The 23487-nt window shown below is 35.6% G+C and overlaps 2 protein-coding genes and 1 long non-coding RNA gene across 7 annotated transcripts in view; 1 reads left to right on the top strand and 2 right to left on the bottom strand.

Moving 5' to 3' along the window:
* LOC135721126 (uncharacterized) overlaps window positions 1–3448 on the bottom strand; it is a 159236-nt gene extending 155788 nt beyond the window's left edge. For all 3 annotated transcript variants that reach the window (XM_073813459.1, XM_073813458.1, XM_065243294.2), the window contains exon 1: window positions 3329–3448. In XM_073813459.1, coding sequence (XP_073669560.1) covers window positions 3329–3371 — 43 coding nt within the window. In that variant the 5' untranslated portion in view covers window positions 3372–3448. The remainder of the gene's footprint in view (window positions 1–3328) is intronic.
* Window positions 1–23487, top strand: part of LOC135721127 (uncharacterized) — a 192112-nt gene that overhangs the window by 58187 nt on the left and 110438 nt on the right. The gene's annotated exons all lie outside the window — the stretch shown is intronic.
* Window positions 8091–23061, bottom strand: LOC135721308 (uncharacterized). 3 transcript variants are annotated; one of them, XM_065243493.2, is made up of 10 exons: window positions 22775–23061; window positions 18263–18565; window positions 17854–18171; window positions 17606–17734; window positions 17058–17372; window positions 10971–11270; window positions 10564–10875; window positions 9568–9870; window positions 9281–9359; window positions 8091–8348 (listed from the first exon to the last, which is right to left on the bottom strand). In XM_065243493.2, the coding sequence occupies exons 1-9, from the start codon at window positions 22878–22880 to the stop codon at window positions 9283–9285; spliced, it is 2163 nt and encodes a 720-aa protein (XP_065099565.1). In that variant the 5' UTR covers window positions 22881–23061; the 3' UTR covers window positions 8091–8348; window positions 9281–9282. The 3 variants fall into 3 exon arrangements, with proteins under 3 accessions (XP_065099565.1, XP_065099564.1, XP_065099566.1); XM_065243492.2 differs by having other exon boundaries at window positions 8091–9359; XM_065243494.2 differs by having other exon boundaries at window positions 8091–9350.

The raw sequence follows: 23487 nt of genomic DNA, 5'->3' as shown, positions 1-23487 counted from the left end.
TGTGCTGCGTCCGAATACCGCCTACTACATACAATATAGTACGCGAAAAGCAGTAGGCGAGGCGAGTAGTATGTCCGAATACATAGTATTCGAAAAACAGTATGCGAAAAGTACCCGGATGACCTACTACTTCCGGTTAGATTTTGCAGTGTGCATACGATGGACGCTTCACTATCCCATGATGCCCCGGACGAGGAGTTATCCAACGAAGAAGAAGAGGCACGCGGTTGTTTTCGCGCTGAAATGACATGACGTGATGACGACGTATGTCACGTGATGTAGCAACATGGCGGATGTAGTACGTCCGAATCTCATTCATACTACCAGGATTCATACTGTACAGTGCCTACTGTTTTAACGCCAAGTAAGTAGGTACTTCATCTTATTCAGTACCTACTATACAGTATGCGGTTTCGGACGCAGCTTTGGGTAACAAGATAACAAGACACACCTGGGAAACAATCAACACAAGGACCAATGAAAAGAACTACAAAACATGGCAGACACAGACAGAACTTCAAAATAAAAGTCAACACAGAACAGGATCATAAAACTCAGGCTCATCATGCACTCCCATGTACACTAGACTGAATCAGTCAATGATGCTAATAGAAGAATACTGTATAGCATTTTGTGCATGAGCTTCAGTACGAGAGCGTTCCTTGTGTGTATGCCTTCCTGTGAAAGCTTGTAACTTTTGGCGTGGGCAAAAATGGGAAATCAGTGCTTAGAATACACTGAAATTAAAAAAGATTTGAATAGATGTGTATGAACATGGAATAGTGGTGTTGCGTTGGGATAAATGCACTCTAATAGCCCTGTGATTGCACGTTAACACTTTTAAACATAGAGTAGCATTATTCTTTCACATATCCTGTTTAAAAGAGCACTTCATAATATACTGTTCAAGGGATAGTTCACCCAAAAATGTAAAATTTTATCATCATTTACTCATTCTCATGTGGTTACAAACCTGTATAAATTTCTTTGTTCTGATTAACATGAAACATATATATTTGTGCAATGTTTGTAACCAAACCATTCATGAGCCCCATTGACTGCATAGTAGGGGCACCCAAGTAGCAGTGCTTGGCCTTCTGAGAATATTGTTCCCAGTATGTATACTGTTAAAAGATTCCTGTGTTTCATATGACCTTGTTATTTGTACACGCTGTGACTGACTGACTATACAGGACCATGTTTAAATTTCAATGTTTCTGTACATAAATACCAACTTGTTCACTTTGTCTGGTATTAATAAGCTGCACATTGAAGTGCTGGCTGCTCGCCACGGTGCTGAAGACTCTGACGGAGTACTCCCAGCTAACAGAAAAAAGTTCTAAGAACGTTCCCTGAAAGTTTTTAACGTTCCCAAAAACGTTCTGCCAACGTTAAAAGTGTCCAGTTTTCTTGACGTTCTAAGAACGTTTTTGTGTTGTCTCAACGTTGGAGGAATGTCACATTTTACCATTTTTAAACGTTATGACAATGTCATGTTTTAATGTTCACAGTCACACAATGTTTAAAACAACAACTGTTTATTATATTGACTTCTTTGATTGTTATGTAAATGATAGAGAAACATTGCATTTTATTATATTTATTTTTGATATTTATATTATTTTATTATATTTATTATATATTATATATTTATTATATATTATATATCTATTATATGTAAGTTTAGATGTTGATGTTTTGTTTCATTTTAAGTCACCATTATTGTGATTAGTGTTCGTTTTAGTTGGGCTCTTGAGCCTTGTCTTTTGCTTGCTAGTTTTTTCCCCGGTTGTGTTAACTTTTTGTTAATACACCACATTTGTTACGAACATGTTAAGTTAGTAGTGTAATTCTGTGGTGTGGTGGTTGGTACATAATGGTAAAAAATCATTCCTAATTAATTTACTAATCAAAAGTTTATTTTCTGTCAATAATGTAAATGAGATCCAGCACTTTCAGAGCAGTTTGTCATTAAGGAGTTTAAGAAACTTTGGACAAAAAATATCTGCTGTATAATTGGGACGCACAAACATCAAGAATCAGACTATGAATCTCAACCATGGTGACAAAGAAAATTAGAAAAAAAATCTTTATTTATCCATGCTGCAGTGCATGCTGGGAGTCCTGAATGAGATTTATAATTTGTTAATACCCAGCATGCATTGCAGCATGAAGTTTTTCATGTAATTGTCACCATGGTTGAGATTCATAGTCTGATTCTTGATGTTTGTACGTCCCAACTAAATAGCGGATATTTTTTGTCCAAAGTTTCTAAAACTCTTTAATGACAAACTGCTGTGAAAGTGCTGGATCTCATTTACATTATTGACAGAAAATAAACTTTTGATTAGTAAATTAATTAGGAATGATTTTTTACCATTATGTACCAACCACCACACCACAGAATTACACTACTAACTTAACATGTTCATAACAAATGTGGTGTATTAACAAAAAGTTAACACAACCAGGGAAAAAACTAGCAAGCAAAGGACAAGGCTCAAGAGCCCAACTAAAACGAACACTAATCACAATAATGGTGACTTAAAATTAAACAAAACATCAACGTCTAAACTTACATATAATAGATATATAATATATAATAAATATATAATATATAATAAATATAATAAAATAATATAAATATAAAAAATAAATATAATAAAATGCAATGTTTCTCTATCATTTACATAACAATCAAAGAAGTCAATATAATAAACAGTTGTTGTTTTAAACATTGTGTGACTGTGAACATTAAAACATGACATTGTCATAACGTTTAAAAATGGTAAAATGTAACATTCCTCTAACGTTGAGACAACACAAAAACGTTCTTAGAACGTCAAGAAAACTGGTCACTTTTAACGTTGGCAGAACGTTTTTGGGAACGTTAAAAACTTTCAGGGAACGTTCTTAGAACTTTTTTCTGTTAGCTGGGCTGGTGGCACATATGCACAGATACATTGAAATTTAAGCATGGTCTGTGTAACGTTATGTAAATCCTGCGTCTCTGTCTGATTGTTGTTTCCGTTTTCTTGTTCTTGACGTTTGCTGAATTCTATGTTTATATTTTACAGTTTTTTTCAGTCGCTAACAAGCATTTGTCCAATCAGTTGTCAAATTTTCAAAACTTCCACAATAATGCCATGTATAACATTAAGAAGTAGCGATTTCTTTATTTTCTTGTTATATGCTACAGGTATATGCCTTACAAATCTAAATGGCATTTGTATGTCGTCTTGATTATAAATGTAACGTATAAAATTAGTAAATGCTTACTGTTTAAAATGTGAAAGTGAAAGCAATAATGTTAAAAGTAAACACTCACCACACACGAGAAATAAAATAATGATTGTGAAAGTCCTCTTCATCCTGCTGTTGATTTCAATAAGAGCAGATTTAATGAAGATATTCAGTGGAGGTTATGAACAGATCTCATTAGTTGTGTTCGTTCCTATCAGGTCTGACCGGGGGGATTTACTTCCCTCTTGAGTTCTGCAGAAACTGCACAAAAACTCACCTGAACCAGATCATCAAGATTCCTCAGTAATGGGTGTGTTCAACTTTATGATGACAATAAAGTACTATGAGAGTCATCTGAAAGCTTTTACAATGGCAGAGTATCAAAAGAAATACAACAAAGTGCAAATGTACATGGCCTGAATACTTGAAAGAATTAAAAAACCATGACATAAATACATAGACAAGATAAATAAAAAAGAAAGCTTAGCTTTAGTTTCACTTTTGAAGTGAGGGAGAGGGGGCAGCTTGGATGTATTGTTTGACTTCCTTTTTAAAGCAATAAATATGGATTTATTACAGTTAAAGATTAATTATAGGCATATGGTGGTGCCATCCACCAGTAGGCTAATAATTAGCCTATATACTATGTCACACCCCGGGGCTGGCTACTAATAGGCTAAGCCACGCCCCTTTCTAACTTCCACCTCGAGGAGGTCCCCAAAGCCAACCCAATGACCAGACAACAACGAGTGCAAGTAAGTATAAAATAAGAACTTTATTTATTTAAATAGTTAAAATGAACTTGGGGATTGGGGAAGGGGCAATTAAAACTAATACTCTCGGCTCTGCCCTCCAGGTAGGCCACGGCCAGGAAGAGTAACAAGAAGGGGGGGGGACAACAGGGGTCCAAGACACTGCGGGCCGGGGGTGTAGGACTCGGGCTCCTGCCTGGTCTTGTCTACCCGTGGCGCCCTCCTTTTCCCTCTTGGAGGCAGAAATAAAAGCAAGATGAGTGTTTGGCCTAATGTATCCTTCTGCGTACCTTTCTCCCCTTGCGGAGTTCTTCCTCCGTACGTGCTCTGGGGGGGGGGGGGGGTTAATATAATGTTCCTTTGTCTCACGTGTATCTCCTTTTACTACAGGCTGCTACAGAACACCGGGGATCGGCTACTACCAGCTGCGTAGGACCTCTTCTCGCCTTCACTTGGAATGCGGTCGGGTAAGTATAGATTCCTGTCCTTTCTTTTCCTCTCCACAGGCGGCAGCTGGGACACAGAGGCACAGTTAGTTTGGCTTGGTTTTACTCTCACCTCTCATGTGGACACAGCGTACAGTAAGTACGGGATTCACACAGTTCTTTGTCGTGTCGCTCACTCTCTCTCTCTCTCTTCCTCCACAGGCAGCGGCTGGGACACAGAGGCACAGTTACTTGGACTTGATTTACTCTCACCTCTCTGCTGGACACAGCTTACAGTAAGTACGGGTTTCACACGGTTCCTTCTTGTGTCGCTCACTCTCTCTCTCTCTTTCTCCACAGGCAGCGGCTGGGACACAAAGGCACAGTTACTTGGACTTGATTTACTCTCACCTCTCTGCTGGACACAGCTTACAGTAAGTACGGGTTTCACACGGTTCCTTCTTGTGTCGCTCACTCTCTCTCTCTCTTTCTCCACAGGCAGCGGCTGGGACACAAAGACACAGTTATTTGAACTTGGCTTACACAGTAAAACTCCCAGTGTTAAATTAACACTGCTGGGAGCATATATGGTCCCACTCTACAGGGTGTTAAATTTACACTGAATCAGTGTTAAAGTTAATGAGGTAATGAAGTGATGATTAAGACATTAATGGTGAACACCTGCTGGTCATTTCATGTCAAATCAACTTAATTTTAGAATTGTTCCTGTCTCTAAGTTTTTATTTTATTTTTCTGGAGAAAGTAATACTAAAATAATGAAAAAGGTCAACATATTAAATGCAATAGATATATAAAAACTGCTGTGTGTATATATGATTCTATCTTACAGAGTTTTAAAAAGTTACACTGAAGCAGAGTAAAAAGCTGCCATCTTTAACTTTTGCCTCTCTATCATCATCTGTGTTTGAAACTTAAAGTTACAACTTGCTTGTAGAGTAACATGGATGATAAGTTTAATCTCTATACAACAGCTGTATTTCTGGTTAATAAAGTGAGTCACCATTGTCCCGATTAGTGTTTCCATTAGTTGGGCACTTGAGTCTTGAAGATTAGAGTTGGCCTTCTTTTGTTCATTGTGTTTATTAAACACATCTGTTGGAGCAGATGGAGGTGACACAGATGAAGTTATAAACTGTTGGTGTGCTACAGTAGTTGTTAAATATTGTGATTCACAGATCTCAAACTAAAAAAAACACTAAATGTAAGTTACATTTTTTTATGTTCAGTCAAACCTGTGATGTTCCTATGCTGTAAATCCATACCCTTAAGAGTTAATTTTTTAACACAAATCTAATCTGTGGTTTCAGTCAGACACCCTGAGACATCAACAATCACCCTATAAAACACAATCATGGTGACAATCAACAACAAAGCTTCATGACATCAACAATCACCCTATAAAACTCAACCATGGTGACAATCAACAACAAAGCTTCATGCCGCAATGCATGCTGGGTACCAGGATTGTAGAAAACTCTTTCATAACTCCCATCATGCATTGCAACATGACACAGTTGTGCAACTTTCTTACCATTTCCTGTCACCATTGTTGAGATTTGTATCCGAAGTCATGAAGTCTCTCTAAAAAAAAAAACAAAACAAAAAAAAAACTATAGAATCAAAGCACCCTTATCCAAAACTGTGTCATTTGCATAGAGAAACATTTTTTATGCTTTTTTTCTTTACCTTTTTCATATCATATCATATATTAATATTTTTAAAACAAGCAATTTTAGGTGGGTTGATAAGATTTTTTCTACATCAAGCAACAAACAAGTGCTTTTATTGAAACACTGTTGCAATTGCTAATATTGGAGAGTTAGTTTAGTGAAGGTCAAGGGACAAACACCTAACTAAAGGAAACACTAATCACAATAATGGTGACTTCAAATGAATCTAAAACACAAACTGGAGATTTATTGTGATAATTTTTGTGATAAATATCCATTTGACTTGTGATTACATCGTATCAGAAAGAAGATTTGTCTACTAAATCACATGTGTGGATGCTGGAATAGTTGAGCACTTTTATTTTTTCTGACAACAGTTGTTTAGAAGTTAAACTTATCATCGTCTACAAAATAGCTCTACAACAAAGTTGTAAGTTTGGGTTTCAAACAGAGATGATGAGAGAGAGGCAAAAGTTAAAGATTGCAGCTTTTTACTCTGCTTCAGTGTAACTTTTTAAAACTCTGTAAGATAGACTCATATATACACACTGCAGTTTTTATATATCTATTGCATTTAATATTTTGACCTTTTTCATTATTTTAGTATTACTTTCTCCAGAAAAATAAAATAAAAACTTAGAGACATGAACAATTCTAAAATGAAGTTAATTTGACACAGAATGACCAGCAGGTGTTCACCATTAATGTCTTAATCATCACTTCATTATCTCATTAACTTTAACACTGATTCAGTGTAAATTTAACACTCTGTAGAGTGGGACCATATATGCTCCCAGCAGTGTTAATTTAACACTGGGAGTTTTACTGTGTACTCTCACCTCTCTGCTGAGCACAGCATACCGTAAGTACGGGATTCACACAGTTCCTGGTCGTGTCGCTCACTCGTTCCAACTTCACACAGCACGTTCTTTGTTCCTAACAAGCAGATCCCTGAATATGTTAATATGGATCCACAGGGTGGCGGACTTACGACACTGATGTCCTCGATGTGTCAGCTGGGGTAAACGGTTCCAATGTGACGTCGGGGACAACCCCTCTCGACGAGCTCGGCGGTTGCAGAGGGGGAAGCGTCGTACTGTCTCGCCGGGCCGAGCGCTGCCCTCTCCTCACCCTCCTTAGGCGATAGAATACTGGACAGGGGCGCCCTTTTGACGAGACCTCAGGACAGACAGGGTTTTCTACCCCTCTCTCTCTCTGCAACGGTAAGTATCACACAGATGACAATATCATTGATGCAGGATTTGTTATAGTTTAGCAGCTCCATCTAGTGTTTAAACATTGAAAACACACTGATAACTATTTCATATAGCTATACTTATATGTCAACACATCATTTCAATTCAATAAACCATCATGCATATTTTTGTGTCTGGATTAATTCATTTATTTGGAAAAAAACATGCATTTGATACAGACAATGACCTGAGAACAGCACTTCAGTTTACTGTGTGTACAAATGCATCATGCAAACTGTGCATATTTGATAGTTGTGTAATATGTGTAAACAGAGCTAAATGTCGTAGCAACTTTAACTCAAATCACTTAATAAATAAATGTCTGTATTTGACTGATATTAAAGGGTTTCTGTGTAATGTCCATTATATGATTTCTAAATATTTCAATGAAATGCAGAGTTTGGCATGTATTCATTAATACTCAATTCAGATACACTAACAAATTTATAAATACTGGAGGTCCATGCAGTATTTATATAACAATATACACTATGAATACTAAAGTCCCTTTTCACAAACAATATAATCCCAACATTTATATAATGTAAAATGGATGTGACTTTCAATATGAAAATTATGTTCACTAAACAAAATACAGATTAAAGCAGCAATTTTGGCCTCTCTATCGCCATCTCTAATTGAACTATGAAATTGAAATCGTTCACTCATTCACTATTCACTATTCACTATATAGCACATGATAATTAAGGCCACTATTTGGGGAAAAGGCAAATGAAAATGAGTGAGTGATTTCGGTCACTGACGTAAATACGCATCAGATAGCTGTCGCAGAGATGTCGCATTTGCTTTTTCACCAAATAGTGGACTCAATTGTCATTTGCTATATAGGGAATAGTGAATGAGTGAACAAGGGAGCAGTTTCGGTCAAAGCTCTAGTGATGGAAATTGATTCTTTCAAGAGATTTGTTTGTTTCCAGTTCATTCATCAAAATGAAGTATATGTATACTACATATATTAGCCTGCAGGGGGGCAAAAAAGAGTGTGTTATGTGTTCATATAAAGTCAACGATTGTACTGCATTATTATTTACTTGCTACAAAAAACAGATTAAACAAAAGTTGACAAATTAAATGTGTAATCTACTTGTTAAATAAATAAAATAAGGTTCCGATGACCAAAACATAAGGTTTTAAGAATAATGAAACACCATCATTTCACAATAAAAATTCCTAAAAGTTATATATCTGAATAAATGCTATCTGAACAAGTTACAATTTATTTTTTCACACAGTGTTCCTAAAATGATTATCATTTAAAACTTTTACAGATTAAATGCTGCCATCTACTAATGACCTTTAAAGTTTTATAACAGCCCATTCTCATGATTTGCATATTAAAAGCATGCAGTGTGAAAAGTTGTGCAAAACATTTGCCAAATTCCAATTTTCCTCGCATATGAAACTCCAGTGCTTCCCATTTATTTAAAGGCAAACACCACCGTTTTTCAATATTTTACTATGTTCTTACCCCAACTTAGACTAATTAATACATAACTATCTTTTGTGCAGCGCCTCATGAATGTGTTAGCATTTAGCCTAGCCACATTCATTCCTATTCAATCTTTTAAAAACATTTTTTGTTCAAATGATGAGAATTTACAAAAAAAAAAAAAAAAACTCACACCAGTTCACTAAGCTCCAGGATTTACAATTTTCCTCTGTCAGACTCACTAACATTTCGCATGCATACATGAATACACATCATACAACACATGAATTGAATGATTTGATTATGCTGGCAAATGAATGAAAGGGTTAAATGCTTCTGTTTCTTTTTCTCTGGTGAGTTCAGCATTACATTAAGCTTTTCATCTCTCTGCACTGAAAGATGTTCTCAGTTGTTGTATGACAAGTGTGTATTTTAAATAGTGTTGAATAAACAGACAACATACTACTACTGCTGCTGTTGTGAGGTTCGTATGGGAAGTAAAGGAATCTCCTCTGACACCATCTCAATATAATCTGCGCAAACTGAAAATCACAAACAGTGTTGATATTTCGTCTTTTTATAAACTGCATTGAATTGACATCTGCATGCATTCATTTCCAATGCATGTAAAGAAAAATAGGAATGTCAATTTAAAGCAATAAAATAAAAACAAAGTTTAAAAAAAAAGTTTTTGATGTTATATAAGATGTTGTATTTATGTCATTGATATATAAGATTTTAAAATCTCACCATGGAGAGAAACTCTGTATCTCTTGTATGTGGTCTCTCTGTTGCTGATGATCTGTAGTTTATAAATTCCTGTGTGTTTACTGTTGATGTCTGTGATGGTGAGAGATCCAGTCCGATCCAGCTGTAGTTTTTCTTTGAATCTTTCATCAGCACCATCATAAAGCATCTTGTTGTTCATATCAGCTTTAGCTATGAGGCTTTCTTCAGTTCCAAACATCCACAATATTATCACTTCATCACTCTTTATGTCAGTGGGACATCTCAATGTGACAGATTCTCCCTCCATTACTGATATCAGATTCTCTTCATTTCATCACAGCAAAAAATAAAAATACAGACAAACATAAAACATTTTTAAAAATTAAATTACAGTCAGTAACCGAAGCGAAAATGGTAAGAAAATAGGACAAAACAGTTGAGTAACCAATCCGTGAGAATGCCACGGAAAAAAAGAGCAAAAAATTCCGTGACTATGCCACGGTAATGTTATAAAAGACTTGAACACTGCAGAATGTACAGTGTGTGAATTGTAAAGTAACTGTGCATTCAGACCGGCGAGAGCGTCAAAGTGCCCGGAAGTCATTCATTTTCAATGAGAGCCGGCGGCGAGCTCCGGCGAGCAGCGGCGCGGCGAGCTTTGGACGGTTTGAGCGTCGAGGAGAGTTGAAATCAGCTCAACTTTATGGTAATGAGCTATGACGCGGTTCGGCGGCAACCAATCGGAAGGCGGAAATGTTCACCGGCAACCAATCGGAAGGCGGAAACCTCCGCCTGAGAGGAGTTCAGAGAATGCATTCGAGCGTCAGAGCGTCCACTACAACTTTTCTTTAGCGTCGTTGTCAGGGCAGCCAGAGCTTTTATTGACGCTCTCGCCGGTGGCGGTCTGAATGCACAGTAAGGTGTTTACATGAAGGCTTTTCAGTCTGATTGAGCCATCATTATGATTACAAATGGATTATTTTGTTACATATAAACATACTGATTCATGTGACTCACCATTTACGAACAGCATGAAACTCTTGCATTTACTCTCTGAGCTGTTGTTGATCTGCAGTTTATAAACATCTGAATGTCCTCTCCTGATGTTTCTGATGGTCAGATCTCCATTCTGTTTATTTAGTATCAGCCTGTCTATGAATCTCTCATCATTCCCCTTATATACAGACATCTGACCACTGACTCTGTCGATTTCAGCTATACGGGTATTTATATTTCCAAACGTCCACAGTATCCTATGGTCTTTCATCAGCTCATGGAGTTTGGTTTCTAGAAGGACAGAATCTCCTACTTTATGATTTAATGTTTCAACTGCATGTCAGCACACAGAAGTGAAAAACACATTAGTAAACATGATACTTTCATAACATTATCAGTATTATTTTTAAAAGATTTGAGCTACTCACACCAGACGACAACATTGAATTTCTTATATAAAGTTGTAGTTTTGGTCTTAATCTGTAGTTCATAAACTCCAGAGTCTGAGTGTTTAATGTTTGTGATGGTGAGAGATCCAGTCTGAGGATCCATTCTCATGTTTCCAAATATCTCACAGTTTATTGAGATCTCATTGCTCTTTCCATTTCTTACAGCTATGATGGCATCTTTAGCTTCAGATCTCCACTGTATCTGATCATCATCCTGTAGTTCAGAAATGCCCGTCTGTAGTTCAACAGACTCTCCTTTTGTGACCTTTAATTTGTCATCTTTATATTAAACAGAAACACAAAAATAAACTAATATTAAAACATCAAGAGATTTTGACATAAGTCAAACATATAACAGTTGCACACAACTAGACAAAATCCTGCTACACAACATTCAAAGACTGCATTCTGCTTTTATGTGATGTCTTCCCTTGACATCATCACTAACTTCCTGTTACTATTTATCCGGACCTTGTGACGTCACTGTGTTTTGTTGCCGCCATTTTGCCCTGCTTTAGTCTATGCACAGCAAAATCCCCAGTGTTAAATTAACACTGATCGGTGTTTATATAATCCACACCAAGATTGGTGTTAAAAAAACACCAAATCAGTGTTAAAGTTAATAAGATAATGAAGTGATTGAGTCATTAATAGTGAACACCTGCTGGTCATTTCATTTCAAATCAACTCAATTTTGGAATTGTTCCTGTCTTAAAATTTTTCTTTTGTTGATTCTTTTTCTGGAGAAAGTAATACTAAAATGAGGAAGAAAGCCAAATTATTAAATGCAATAGATGAAATCACCATAGTTAAATGAACACTATCGTCGTCTCTGTTTGAAAACTAAAATTACAACTTGCTTGCAGAGTACATGGATGATAAGTTCAACTTCGATACAACTGATGCAAATCTGGTTAATAAAGTAAGTCACCATTGCTCCGATTAGTGTTTCCTTTAGTTGGGTACTTGGGTCTTGAAATTTAGTGTTAGTTTTCTTCTGCTAATTTTGGCAGTGTGTTTATAAAACACATCTTTTAAAGCAGAGGAAGATGAGAGAAAAGAAATCTATAACTGTTACTATGTTAATTATTATGAAAGTGTAAGTCTTGGGAATCAATGATATCATAAAAAAGTAATCACTCAATATAAATGTTTATTTTATGTTCTGCCAACCCTGTGAGGCTTCCATGAAATAGTGCTTTAGAAGTCCACATACCCTGAAGAGTTAAATTTTGTTTACCCAAATCTAATCTGTGGTGTAAGAAAGACACACTGAGACATCAACAATCAGCCTATAAAACACAATCATGGTGACAATCAACAACAAAGCTTCATGCCGCAATGCATGCTGGGTACCAGGATTGTAGAAAACTCACTCATAAATCCCATCATGCATTGCAACATGACAAAAATTTAGCAACTTTCTTACCATTAACTGTCACCATTGTTGAGATTTGTATCAGAAATCATGAAGTCACTCTCAAGCAAACAACAACAACAACAACAACAAATTAAAGCATTACGGCAGTTTCATTAAATACAATGTAATTTGCATAGAGATTTTTATATGCCTGTTTCTTCATAATTAATTTGTGATCAAATGTTTCAATGATTTGTAGAGTAGAATATAATAAAAATAAACTGAGAAGGTCTGGAAGGTTTCCCTCTACAAGAAGCAATGAACAAGTGGTCTTACTAAAACATTGACTGCGTTTACATGCAGCCAATAACCCGTTCAAATCCGGAATATTAGCAAAAACCCGGTCGCGCACGTCCATGTAAACACCGGCAAAAACCCGAATATGCTCATATTCCTGTTTTTAAAATCCCGAATATTACCCCTGGGTTACCTCTTTTCTAACCCGAAATTTTGGTCATGTAAACGCGCATCGGGATATTCCCATCAAAAGGAACATTGATTTGTGTACTGCGCATGTTCTATTCGCAAGGAATCTTGGTCTTTTGAGTAGAGAAACTTCTTGTATGCGCCAAAAAAACCCGCAGGGAGTAGAAGTAAGCATGGCGAGAGAGATGCGCCACACTTTTAGAGCGAGGAGGAAACCAATTGCAACAACCGCGTTTTTCACGTTAAATTAATAGCTATTCTTGTTTTTCAAAGCATACATGTATAATAAAGGCCAAATAGATTGGCAATAGTTATGAGAGTAAATTGTTTTTTTTTTTTTGCGTGAATTTGAATTCAAAATGTGATATGCTATTCATATTTCGTTAAATACAGAATGTGTGAAAAAGTTAAAGATGACAGAATAACTGTAGCGTCGTCTGCATCTTGATGCAGTTTCTAAGATTAAAATTACTTTAATTTAACTGATCAACACAAATACAAAGTGGCATAATATAACTGATTGCTTACCAGCACTTAAAATAAAAACCTTAGGTTTTTTCTTTGTACACAGCGTCCGCTCCGTGGATAAGGATGTTGCAATAACGCCGGCGGCTTTATTATTAACTGACTGAATACTTATACCTGACATTTAGATATGAAAGTTTATCATCAACAGTACCTGCGTGAAACATTATGAACATTGGTGATCATCTGCCGACTCGACTGTTTCTGCACGTTCTCAGTCCGCTAATTAACGGCTTTTCGTTCAATCCGCGTGAGGTAAACATTTTTGTTCTGTACTTTTTTACTTGCATGTTTTTCTACATATTTTCGGCCAAGTAACACTCAGAATATAATGTAAGTTATTATAGATAGCATATAAGCTTGTTCTGAAAGGATGACAATTATAAAAATGATCCATCCAGCTTAATTTAGCCAAAATAATGATTTATTAGTTTTCATACTTTATAGATGTTAATTTATCTACTAATATATTATTGAAAATGCCATAAATAAATATTCATTGCCTTCTGTAAGCTATTGCATTCCTTTTGTTTTGTACATTTATAGTTGCATGAATACTGTCTAATTTTAATTTCTTTAAGACACTGTTGTGTTCTGTATTTACCGATGCTCTGTAAATATGCACTTAAAAAACCTTCTTGTTAGAAAATCGTTCTTCAAAAAGTATATTTAGCTGAAGCCTAGTATAGCTTGTTAATCTTTTTCTCATAAAAGGAAAGACATGTAACTTAGCCTACCCTGCTTCTACATCGGTGCAGCTTGTTCTGGATTTAAATAATAATTTTATTTTAGTAAATGAAGGCGGTAAAACCGCATTGCGCAATAGTGAGCCACGCAAAATCACCGCATTTACCTTTTAATCACAGTTTACATCGGGATATTGCCAATTCCATGTATACAGGGGTAACTCTCTCTGCTCACGCATGTAAACGGATTATTCCGAATGTTTCAGAAACCCGAAACCCGACCATAACCTGATCATAACCCGAATATTTACAGCATGTAAACGTAGTCAGTGTTGCTATTGATAAAAGAGGAGAGTTAGATCAGTGATGGTCAAGGGACAAATGCCTAACTAAAGGAAACACTAATCACAGTAATGGTGACTTCAAATGAACTCATAACAAAAACAATTTAATGTGATACATTTTGTGATAAATGTCTATTTGACTTGTGAGACATCACGTTAGAAAGAAGATTTGTCTACTAAATCACGCGTGTGGATGCTGGAATAGTTGAGCACTTGTATTTTGTTCTGACAGCTGTTAAGAAGTTAAACTTATCTATTTAGAAAATAACTCTGCAAGTTATCATTTTATTTTTCAAACAGAGATGCTGATAGAGAGGCAAACGTCAAGTCACCAAAATAAAAATTTAGAGACAGGAAAATGTCCAAAATGTAATTGATTTGAATGACCAGCAGGTGTTTACCATTAATGTCTTAATCATCACTTCATTATCTCATTAACTTTAACACTGATTCAGAGTTATATTTTTAACACCAGTCTTTTTTAACACCGATCTTGGTGTGGATTATATAAACACCAAATAGTGTTGATTTAACACTGGTAGAGTTAATTTAACACTGGGGATTTTCCTGTGTGGTCACAGCAGCCATAACTACCAGACGAAGATCAATAAAACACTCACAGGCGGTTCACAACAAGAGTACAATATGCCCGGGATTTGTTGCGCTGTTGGCTGTACAAACATTCCAAAGGAGTTATGGTGCATTCACACCAGCCGCGGTAGTGGCGGCAAAAACGCGCGTAGTTGGATGCTTGAACATTTGAGTTTACTCAGTTCATTCGCGCGTGCAATTGTAGAAATTCACGTCAAGGGAGGGGCTTTTGCGACTCTGCTGAGACTCCGCTCGCTTCCTGTAATCACGTCACTACAACAGCAAGGTCCTGATTGGTTAACGCAGCGCGGAAATCTGCTGAAGTTCAGATTTTTCAACTCCAATCCTGCAGCAACGCTCAATTCACGTGCCACAGGATGCCTAATTGCACCTTTCATTGACTTAACATGTAAATCACTCGCATTTGCGCAATGGTATTATAACACAAAATTAATGACTGACTTTAAGTCGATAATTGAATAAACGTGATTCTCCACAGAAACACACAAAACTGTTTTTGACATACATTGTCAGTACTGTGGAGAGAAATACCATAGAATGTTCTGAACAGGGTTCATGTACGGAAACACTGACCACCTAAACGGTGACTTCACAACAGTGGTGGTTCTAGGGAGGGGCCAGCGGGGGCCAGTGCCCCTGTGACAACAAGCTTGGACCCCCTTGTGGCCCCCCTAAATGTGGGGTGTGACATTATTTTTACAATTTTTTTGCGATCGTTTTTTTTTTACATCCGTAATTAGAAAGTAGCATAAACATGGTATTTGGCCTGTTAATGTCTTTAGTGCACACTGCAGCAAATGATTTTCAAGAAAAAAAATCTTAGTATTTTTGTCTTGTTTTCATTAAAAATATCAAAAAATTCTTAAATTAAATAGCTTTTTCTTGATGAGCAAAACGATCCAAGAAAATGAGTCTAGTTTTTAGACCAAAAATATCAAATTTAAGTGATTTTATGCATAAAACATGTATTTAGGGTTTAAGAAAAAAAATTAAGATTTTTTTCTTACCCCATTGGCAGATTTTTTGCTTGTTTTATGCACAAAATCACTTACATTTGATACATTTTGTCTAAAAACTAGACATATTACTAGACTTAATTTTTTACTGAAAACAGGACAAAAATACTAAGATTTTTTTTCTTGAAAATCATTTTTTTGCAGTGCAATGCAGAAAATAATATGACAAGAATAAGGTCTAAATGTAACTGGCCCCTCTAACAGTACAACTGGCCCCAGATTGGCCCCCTCAGTTGAAATGGTCTAGAACCGCCACTGCTTCACAAACAACAAAACAACATCAATAATATAAGAGCTTGAAACTATATGACATTTTATTAACAAATATTTAAGTAGTGAAAGTTTTTATCAGTTTTTATTCTGTGACAAAGCAGAAAATAATCAAAATATTCAGGCGCAAAGGATTATGAGTATCCATCACAACATGAACTAATAATTTTAAGTTCATTTTACTTGTTTTAGTTTAATGGATTTTGTAAGCTTAAAAGTTAAATCAACTAAACTTTTTCAAGCTTTGGCTTCAAACCACAAAATATTAAGTGATGATTAATTTATTTAAGTAAAGACAATATCTGGGTAAACAGTGTAGCGGAAGTTACCTTCCCCAATTGCTCTCTTTTGCATTAATTATGGGTTTGATTCCCAAAAAATATTAATATTAAAAAACATAGTTTAATACACTGTGTGTGTGCTATGTCAGCTAATATTTGCCATTGTGCTAGCTCACTGAAATTAAATCAAACATAAGCTAAACACATCATCTACATGACATTTTGACCCTCTAAAGATCACATCTTTGAGATGTCCAAAAATCCAGCTGCGTAGAAACTAAAGCACCAGAGTCGCAACTCTAAACAATGTAAGCAATGAGAAAAATGACAATGTTACACACAGCACTTTTTAAAAGTCCTGAGTAAATTTCGAGTCTCGATTTGGGCTTTTCAGACCTTGACATTTAACCGTTACAGTTCTTCAGGCTCCCACAAATTAAAAAACTTCTACAATAATTATAGCATTGAAAAATGTAATCTTCTCACCTCGGAGAATAACTCTGAATCTCTTTGATTGAGTTATTTTGTTTCTTCTGGTGATCTCCATGTGATAATCTCCAGATATCTTGATTTTAATATCACTGACAATGAGATCTCCGGTCTTATTATCCAGATGAAGTTTGTTTCTAAATCTCTCATCTTTACTATATAGGACATCATTGGTCTTTATGTTGATCCGAGCAATCATGGGGCCTTTGGCTCCAAACCTCCAGATTATTTCATAATCTTCTTGTATTCCAGTGATCCCAGATTTCAATGTGGCAGAATTTCCCTCAATCACTGACACAGTCTTCATTTCATCTGTCTCAGACAAACAGAAAACATACAAGAACAGTTTTAGAGATATCATATATATCTCACAGGATTGAAATACTTTCATGTTGCTAAATTGTTTCCTTAAAATTAGCTCCCTTCAGGAGTATACCCTTTGAATTAGACAATCTTGTACATTAATCTAAAAGAACATACATCTCTACTATAAACAAAACAACAACAAAACATGTTTAATATGAATCTTCCCTCCATCAGTCTACCTTTGAGTTGAGAGTATTTCCTCCTATATCCAATAGCCACAGCCAGTATTATAGCTCCCAGTATAGGCAACAGGACAGCAGCACATATCAGTCCTATATATAATGCAGACAGTGCTGGTTCTGCAGCGGCTATAGAGAGACAAACATTAATGCACGACTTTGTCTTAGTGTATTTGCCATATCAATTCAAAAATGTTAATATTATAAATAACTTCAGTCTTCAGGAAACTTAAAAGATTTGATCTTACCCACAAACACATTGTATCTCTTGTATATGGTCTCTTTGATGTTGGAGATCTGTAGTTGATAAACTCCTGTGTCTGTAGTTTTGAGATCTCTGATGGTGAGAGATCCGGTCTGATGATCCACATGAAGTCTGTCTCTGTATCTCTCATCAAAATCATATGAGATGCTATCATTTATGATGATTTCAGCAAGACGGACGTCTGGATTTGAAGGTCCAAACATCCACGTCATTAAATTATGTTTCTTTATTTCAGTCACCCCGGTGTTTAATGTGACCGAATCTCCTTCTCTTTTGTTTTCTACTCCAGCAAAAAACACATCTGGAAAAACGCATTTGACACAAAAATATTATATAATAATAAATAATAACAGGGACTGGGAATAAGAAAATACTTTGCTAGTTTCACTCACCCTGTACAGTAAGACTGAATGTTTTGATGAAGGTTTCATTGCTGATGATTTTTTGTTGATAAAGTCCAGCGTGTTTGGTTCTGATATCGTTGATAGTGAGAGATCCAGTCTGATTGTTCAACTGAAGTCTGTCTTCAAATATCCCATCATCAGTATCATACAAATTAATATTTCCTTCATTCATTTTAGCTATAATAGCACCTCTATACAACCAGATCAGATAAACTTTACGTATGTCAGTTACTCCAGTGTTAAATGAGACTACATTTCCCTCCAGAACTGAAACTTCTTCACCAAACACAGCTGAAAAACAAAGACAGATACTCAGCATTACAGTGATTTTACCACAGTTGAACACTTTACCTTTAGTTTATAATGTTAAATGGATTGTGGGTGCACAAGTGTAGATTTATAAATGTTTCTCCTCTGCAGTAAAAAATACAGGTTTGTAAAGTACTAGAAAATTACTTAAAAACTATTACTAACGAAGTTGGGGCTATCTTTTTGTGAGCAAAGGCTACCACAATGGATAAAACAATCTGGAGGGTTACATTTTTTATGTTGTCTACTCGAACAAATTTTATTTTACTTGTTGGTATGTTTTATCATTCTTTGAAATATTAACATACATAAAAGAAGCCATGCTTATATAAAAAATATGTAAACGAAATGTAATGTCAATCATTTATTTAGTCATTATTATTGTGCTTGTAATTTTTTGTGATGGCTGCAGAATAAGTTATATTTATTATCTACTGGAGCAAACTGGGAGGAAATCTGATGGTCCAGTATTTTATTTGCCCAGTCAGAAATTTCACTGTCATCACATAAAAGTAACAAAATAAAAATACAAATAAATGTGGGATTATACACAGCCTATCAAAATCAAAACAAATACATGAATTGACCTATAATGTAAATAATAAGGATATTAATAACAAGATAATTTAATTATAAATTTAAAAAAATTATAATTGGAGAGATGTCTCTGTTATTGCAGCATGTGCTGGACATGACACCACTAGTGGTGGGAGGGGCCCCATCTCATGCTTTGCAGGGGAACCTCACAGACAGTGGCGGCTGGTCACTAGGGGGCGCTGGGGCGTGGCCAGAGAGGAAAGCTAATTTAAGATGTTACAAAAAAGTTAAAAATATAGTGCAAATTAATACAAAATAAAATCATTTAGTTGTACTATTTCACTGTTCCCAGTGAATATGTTATCATTTATTAAAAAATCAAAACTGAGTTTTGTTATTTGTGTGTGCTAATCGATTTATTTCGTTTCTCCTTTATTAATACTTGTCATACAAACAAAAGATAAATGTCTACATAATGCTTGGAATGTCTACTTTTAAATGATGCAAGTGAAATTGTACATTGCTAGTACAGGCCTACATGATTTCAGCGTATATAGGCTGAAATGTGTGTATAGTAATTGTATTGTGGACAGAATAAAGTCTATTAGCATTTCTTTTTACAACAAAACCCAACACAATGGTTTTATTCTTAAAGTGATCTTTATAGGCTTCTGTATGATAATTAGTTGGATTGGATTACCACCTTGAACTTGAAAGCGCGACGTGCATTATACCCACCAATAGCGCGCTTGCACAGACAGCGCTTAAACGACTTTATGTTTGCGTCTTTTTGGCTTAAAATGCTCATACATAGATGTCTTAGTGATTTTCATAGTAAACAATTGGTTTACAAAAATGTTTATTAAACTAATTTACATTTTATTGCATTCGTTCTTATAATAACCTTGTGCAAAGCAAAATCCCCAGAGTTAAATCAACTCTGCTGGTTGTACATATTGTCCCAATCTTACAGAGAGTTAAAAAGTAACTCTGAATTTGAGTTAAAAGCTGCAATCAATCATTTTATTCTCTCTATCACCATCTCTGTTTGAAACCTAAAATTGCATACTTGTAGTTATTTTCTTAACTTAGGTTTAGATGTTTGCTGTTTCATTTAAACTCACCATTATTGTACTCAGTGGATGTTTTAGTAGGACTAGACTCTTAGTTGCTAGTTTTTTCCAACTGCTATATTTTTTTATGGTTAAGCCATGTTGTGTTATAGCAAAGAAAAAACAATACTGCAATTCCATAGTGATTTTTTAGGACATAAATTCTAAATATTGTCAGCATCTAGTAAACTTATGTGCAGGTGTCGTGTTTACACACTTATCATAAGTATCCTTTTCCATTAATCATGTGAGACTGTAGTATAATATCTAGCACTCTCATGGCAGTTTGTCATTCTGAACGATTTTGAGGGACTTAAAAATTAACTGCAGCACAACGTAGACACACAAACATCAAGAATCGGAGTATGAATCTCAACAAGGGTGACAAATAAAATGGTAACAATGTTCATTATTTATTCCTGCCACAGTGCATTCTGGGAGTTTTGGATAAGCTTTGTAATTTGTTGATACCCAGCATGCATTGCAGCATGAAGCTTTTTATTTTATTTTCACCATCATTGTGATTTATACTCTGATTCTTGATGTTTGTGTGTGTACGCTACACAGTAGCCAAATTTTAAGTATCAGTGTTTCAAAATCATTTAGAATGACAAACTGCTATGAGGGTGCTGTATTATACTAGAGTCTCACAAAATTAATGGAAAAGGATACTTCTAATAAGTGTGCAAACACTACACCTGCACATAAGTTTTCTAGATGCTGATGATGTTTAAACTTTATGTACTAAACACCACTATAAAATTGTGCTGTTGTATTTTCCTTGCTATAACACAACATGCTTTAAACAAACATAGTTATCGCAGTTGAAAAAGTTAGCAACTAAGAGTCAAGTCCAACTAAAACAACCACTGATCACAATAATGGTGACTTAAAATGAAACAACCAACATCTAAACCTAAGTTAAGAAAAAAATTCTACAAGTTAGATGTAAAATGCAATTTTAGGTTTCAAACAGAGATGGTGATAGAGAGGATAAAATGATTGATTGCAGCTTTTAACTCTGCTTCAGAGTTACTTTTAACTGTGCATTCACACCAGCCGCGGAAGAGGCGGCAAGCGCGGATGATTTACATGTTAAGTCAATGCAAACACGCGATTAGGCATCCTGCGGCACGGTACACGCGGTAGCCGCGGCGCGGAACGCGGGGAACGCCCCGCGGAGTTGAGCGTTGCCGCGAGAAACGCGCGAGTTCAAAAATCTGAACTTTGGCGGAATTCCGCGCCGCGTTAACCAATCAGGAGCTTGCTGTAGTAGTGACATGATTACAGGAAGCGAGCGGAGTGGTGTAGTCTCCGCGGAGTCGCAGAAGCCCCTCCCATGACGCGGATTTCCGCGTGAATTTCTCGAATGACTAGAATTTCACGCGCGGCGTTCACGCGCGGATTAAGCGAGTAAATTCAAAATGTTCAAGCGGCAAACTGGACGCGGTTCACGCGTTTTTGCCGCCTCTTCCGTGGCTGGTGTGAACCCACAGTAACTCTCTGTAAGATTGGGACAATATGTACAACCAGGAGAGTTGATTTAACTCTAGGGATTTTGCTGTGTGAAGTCTGCCATCAAAGTTAATTAACTATCAAAAGAAAAAAAGAAGAAAAGAAAATCACTCACTACTTCTGACTGACCAAATTCTGTAACTTCGTAATAAATATTAATCCATATTTATGTTGAGCTCTGCTATTTGAAGTAAGTTTAAGGTTATAATGAGTTTAGATTTCCTGAAAAACTTTTACTGATTTACTGCAGTTAACGTTTGATATTTATCTTTATTAAAGGGATAGTTCACTCAAATTAAAATTCTGTCATCATTATTTTCATCCTTATGTTATTCTAAACCTGTATGAATTTTTTTCTGATGAACACACATATTAATCACAATATTTCCATAATATTTTTCCTTCTATGAAAGTCAATGGTTACAATCAACTGTGCTTATTTATCAAAATATCTTATTTTGTGTTCGTCAAAATAAACTAAAATAAACATATACCGGTTTAGAACAACATTAGGGTGAGTAAATTATGACACAATTTTCATTTTTGGATGAACTATCCCTTTAACAGACAGTAAATCAGATGTAAGAAATACAGTAGAAAGATTTAAAATTCACCCTTACATTATGTTTACATAGTAATGCAAGCAGTTAGGAATATTTGTCTAATGTGGGGTAATGTAAAGTACGCTGAATATCGCCTAATCAGCGATCATAAGATTAATTTATGCTTTTTTGATACATGGTTACACTTCATTTTCTTTCATGGACTATGGACCCCTTTAAGAAGTTAAACATCACTGAACATTCTAATATTCTCAGGGCACAGAAATAAAAATCCACTATATGGTGCCATTATAGCATGGTTGTATTCTTATGGTTAATAATTTTGCACAGTAATATGACAATAAATGTGGCACACCCAGATTTTCAGATGCCCACCCAGAGTCTCTTTTCTGGTTACGCTACTGCTTTAAACGTTTCTTTGGTGGTCATGTAGGAAAGTGAAAGTAAGAGTAAACGTAACTCACCATTTAAACTAAACGAGAAAATGAAAAACAGCAACAGATTCTTCATGATGCTGTAAAATTCATTCAAATCTCTGTGAGAAAATGAAAGTGAAGACAGAGCTCTCATCCGACACACGACATATAGCGTTACTGTATTAAAAGGATCGTTCTCAATCAGAAAACGGCATCCTCCGGATAGTACCTTTGGTATGCTGCATACGTCTTAAAGACTGCTTAAGAATATTAACAATTATAAACTTGACTATTATTCTTAATAGTAAATTGTTGGTCGCAGTCCAGACAGCACAGCTTCAGTCTCCGACCCGTCTATAGGAGAGAGCGGCGCACGCGCATTTTTTATTTTGCCTCAATCGTTTAGAAAATATTAATTAATATTTAAAGATTTATATTTAGATGCATTATATTCTTACAGAAGTAATACACACATCTCTGCTATAAATGAAATGAGCACAAATAATTCATCATCCAAATCCATCCATCCATTCATCATAATGTCCTTATATTATGGATTGAGATACATATTTTTACAAAAGCTACACAATTTAGACAGGCGATCAAGAAGACCAACATGTGTATAACAGTTTTCTTTTTAACTTTATTTTATTTATTTTTCATGTTAAATAAATATTGAAAAGCACCTTAATTAAAAGTATCAATATTTTTGTTTGAGAAAATATCTAAACTTTAGAATCAATTCCCCCACCCTTAGCCAA

The sequence above is a fragment of the Paramisgurnus dabryanus genome, chromosome 24, assembly GCF_030506205.2.
Source record: "Paramisgurnus dabryanus chromosome 24, PD_genome_1.1, whole genome shotgun sequence".
NCBI lineage: Eukaryota > Metazoa > Chordata > Actinopteri > Cypriniformes > Cobitidae > Paramisgurnus > Paramisgurnus dabryanus.
Note: the sequence above shows the minus strand (reverse complement) of the source record. Positions and strands in the feature narration are given on the sequence as shown.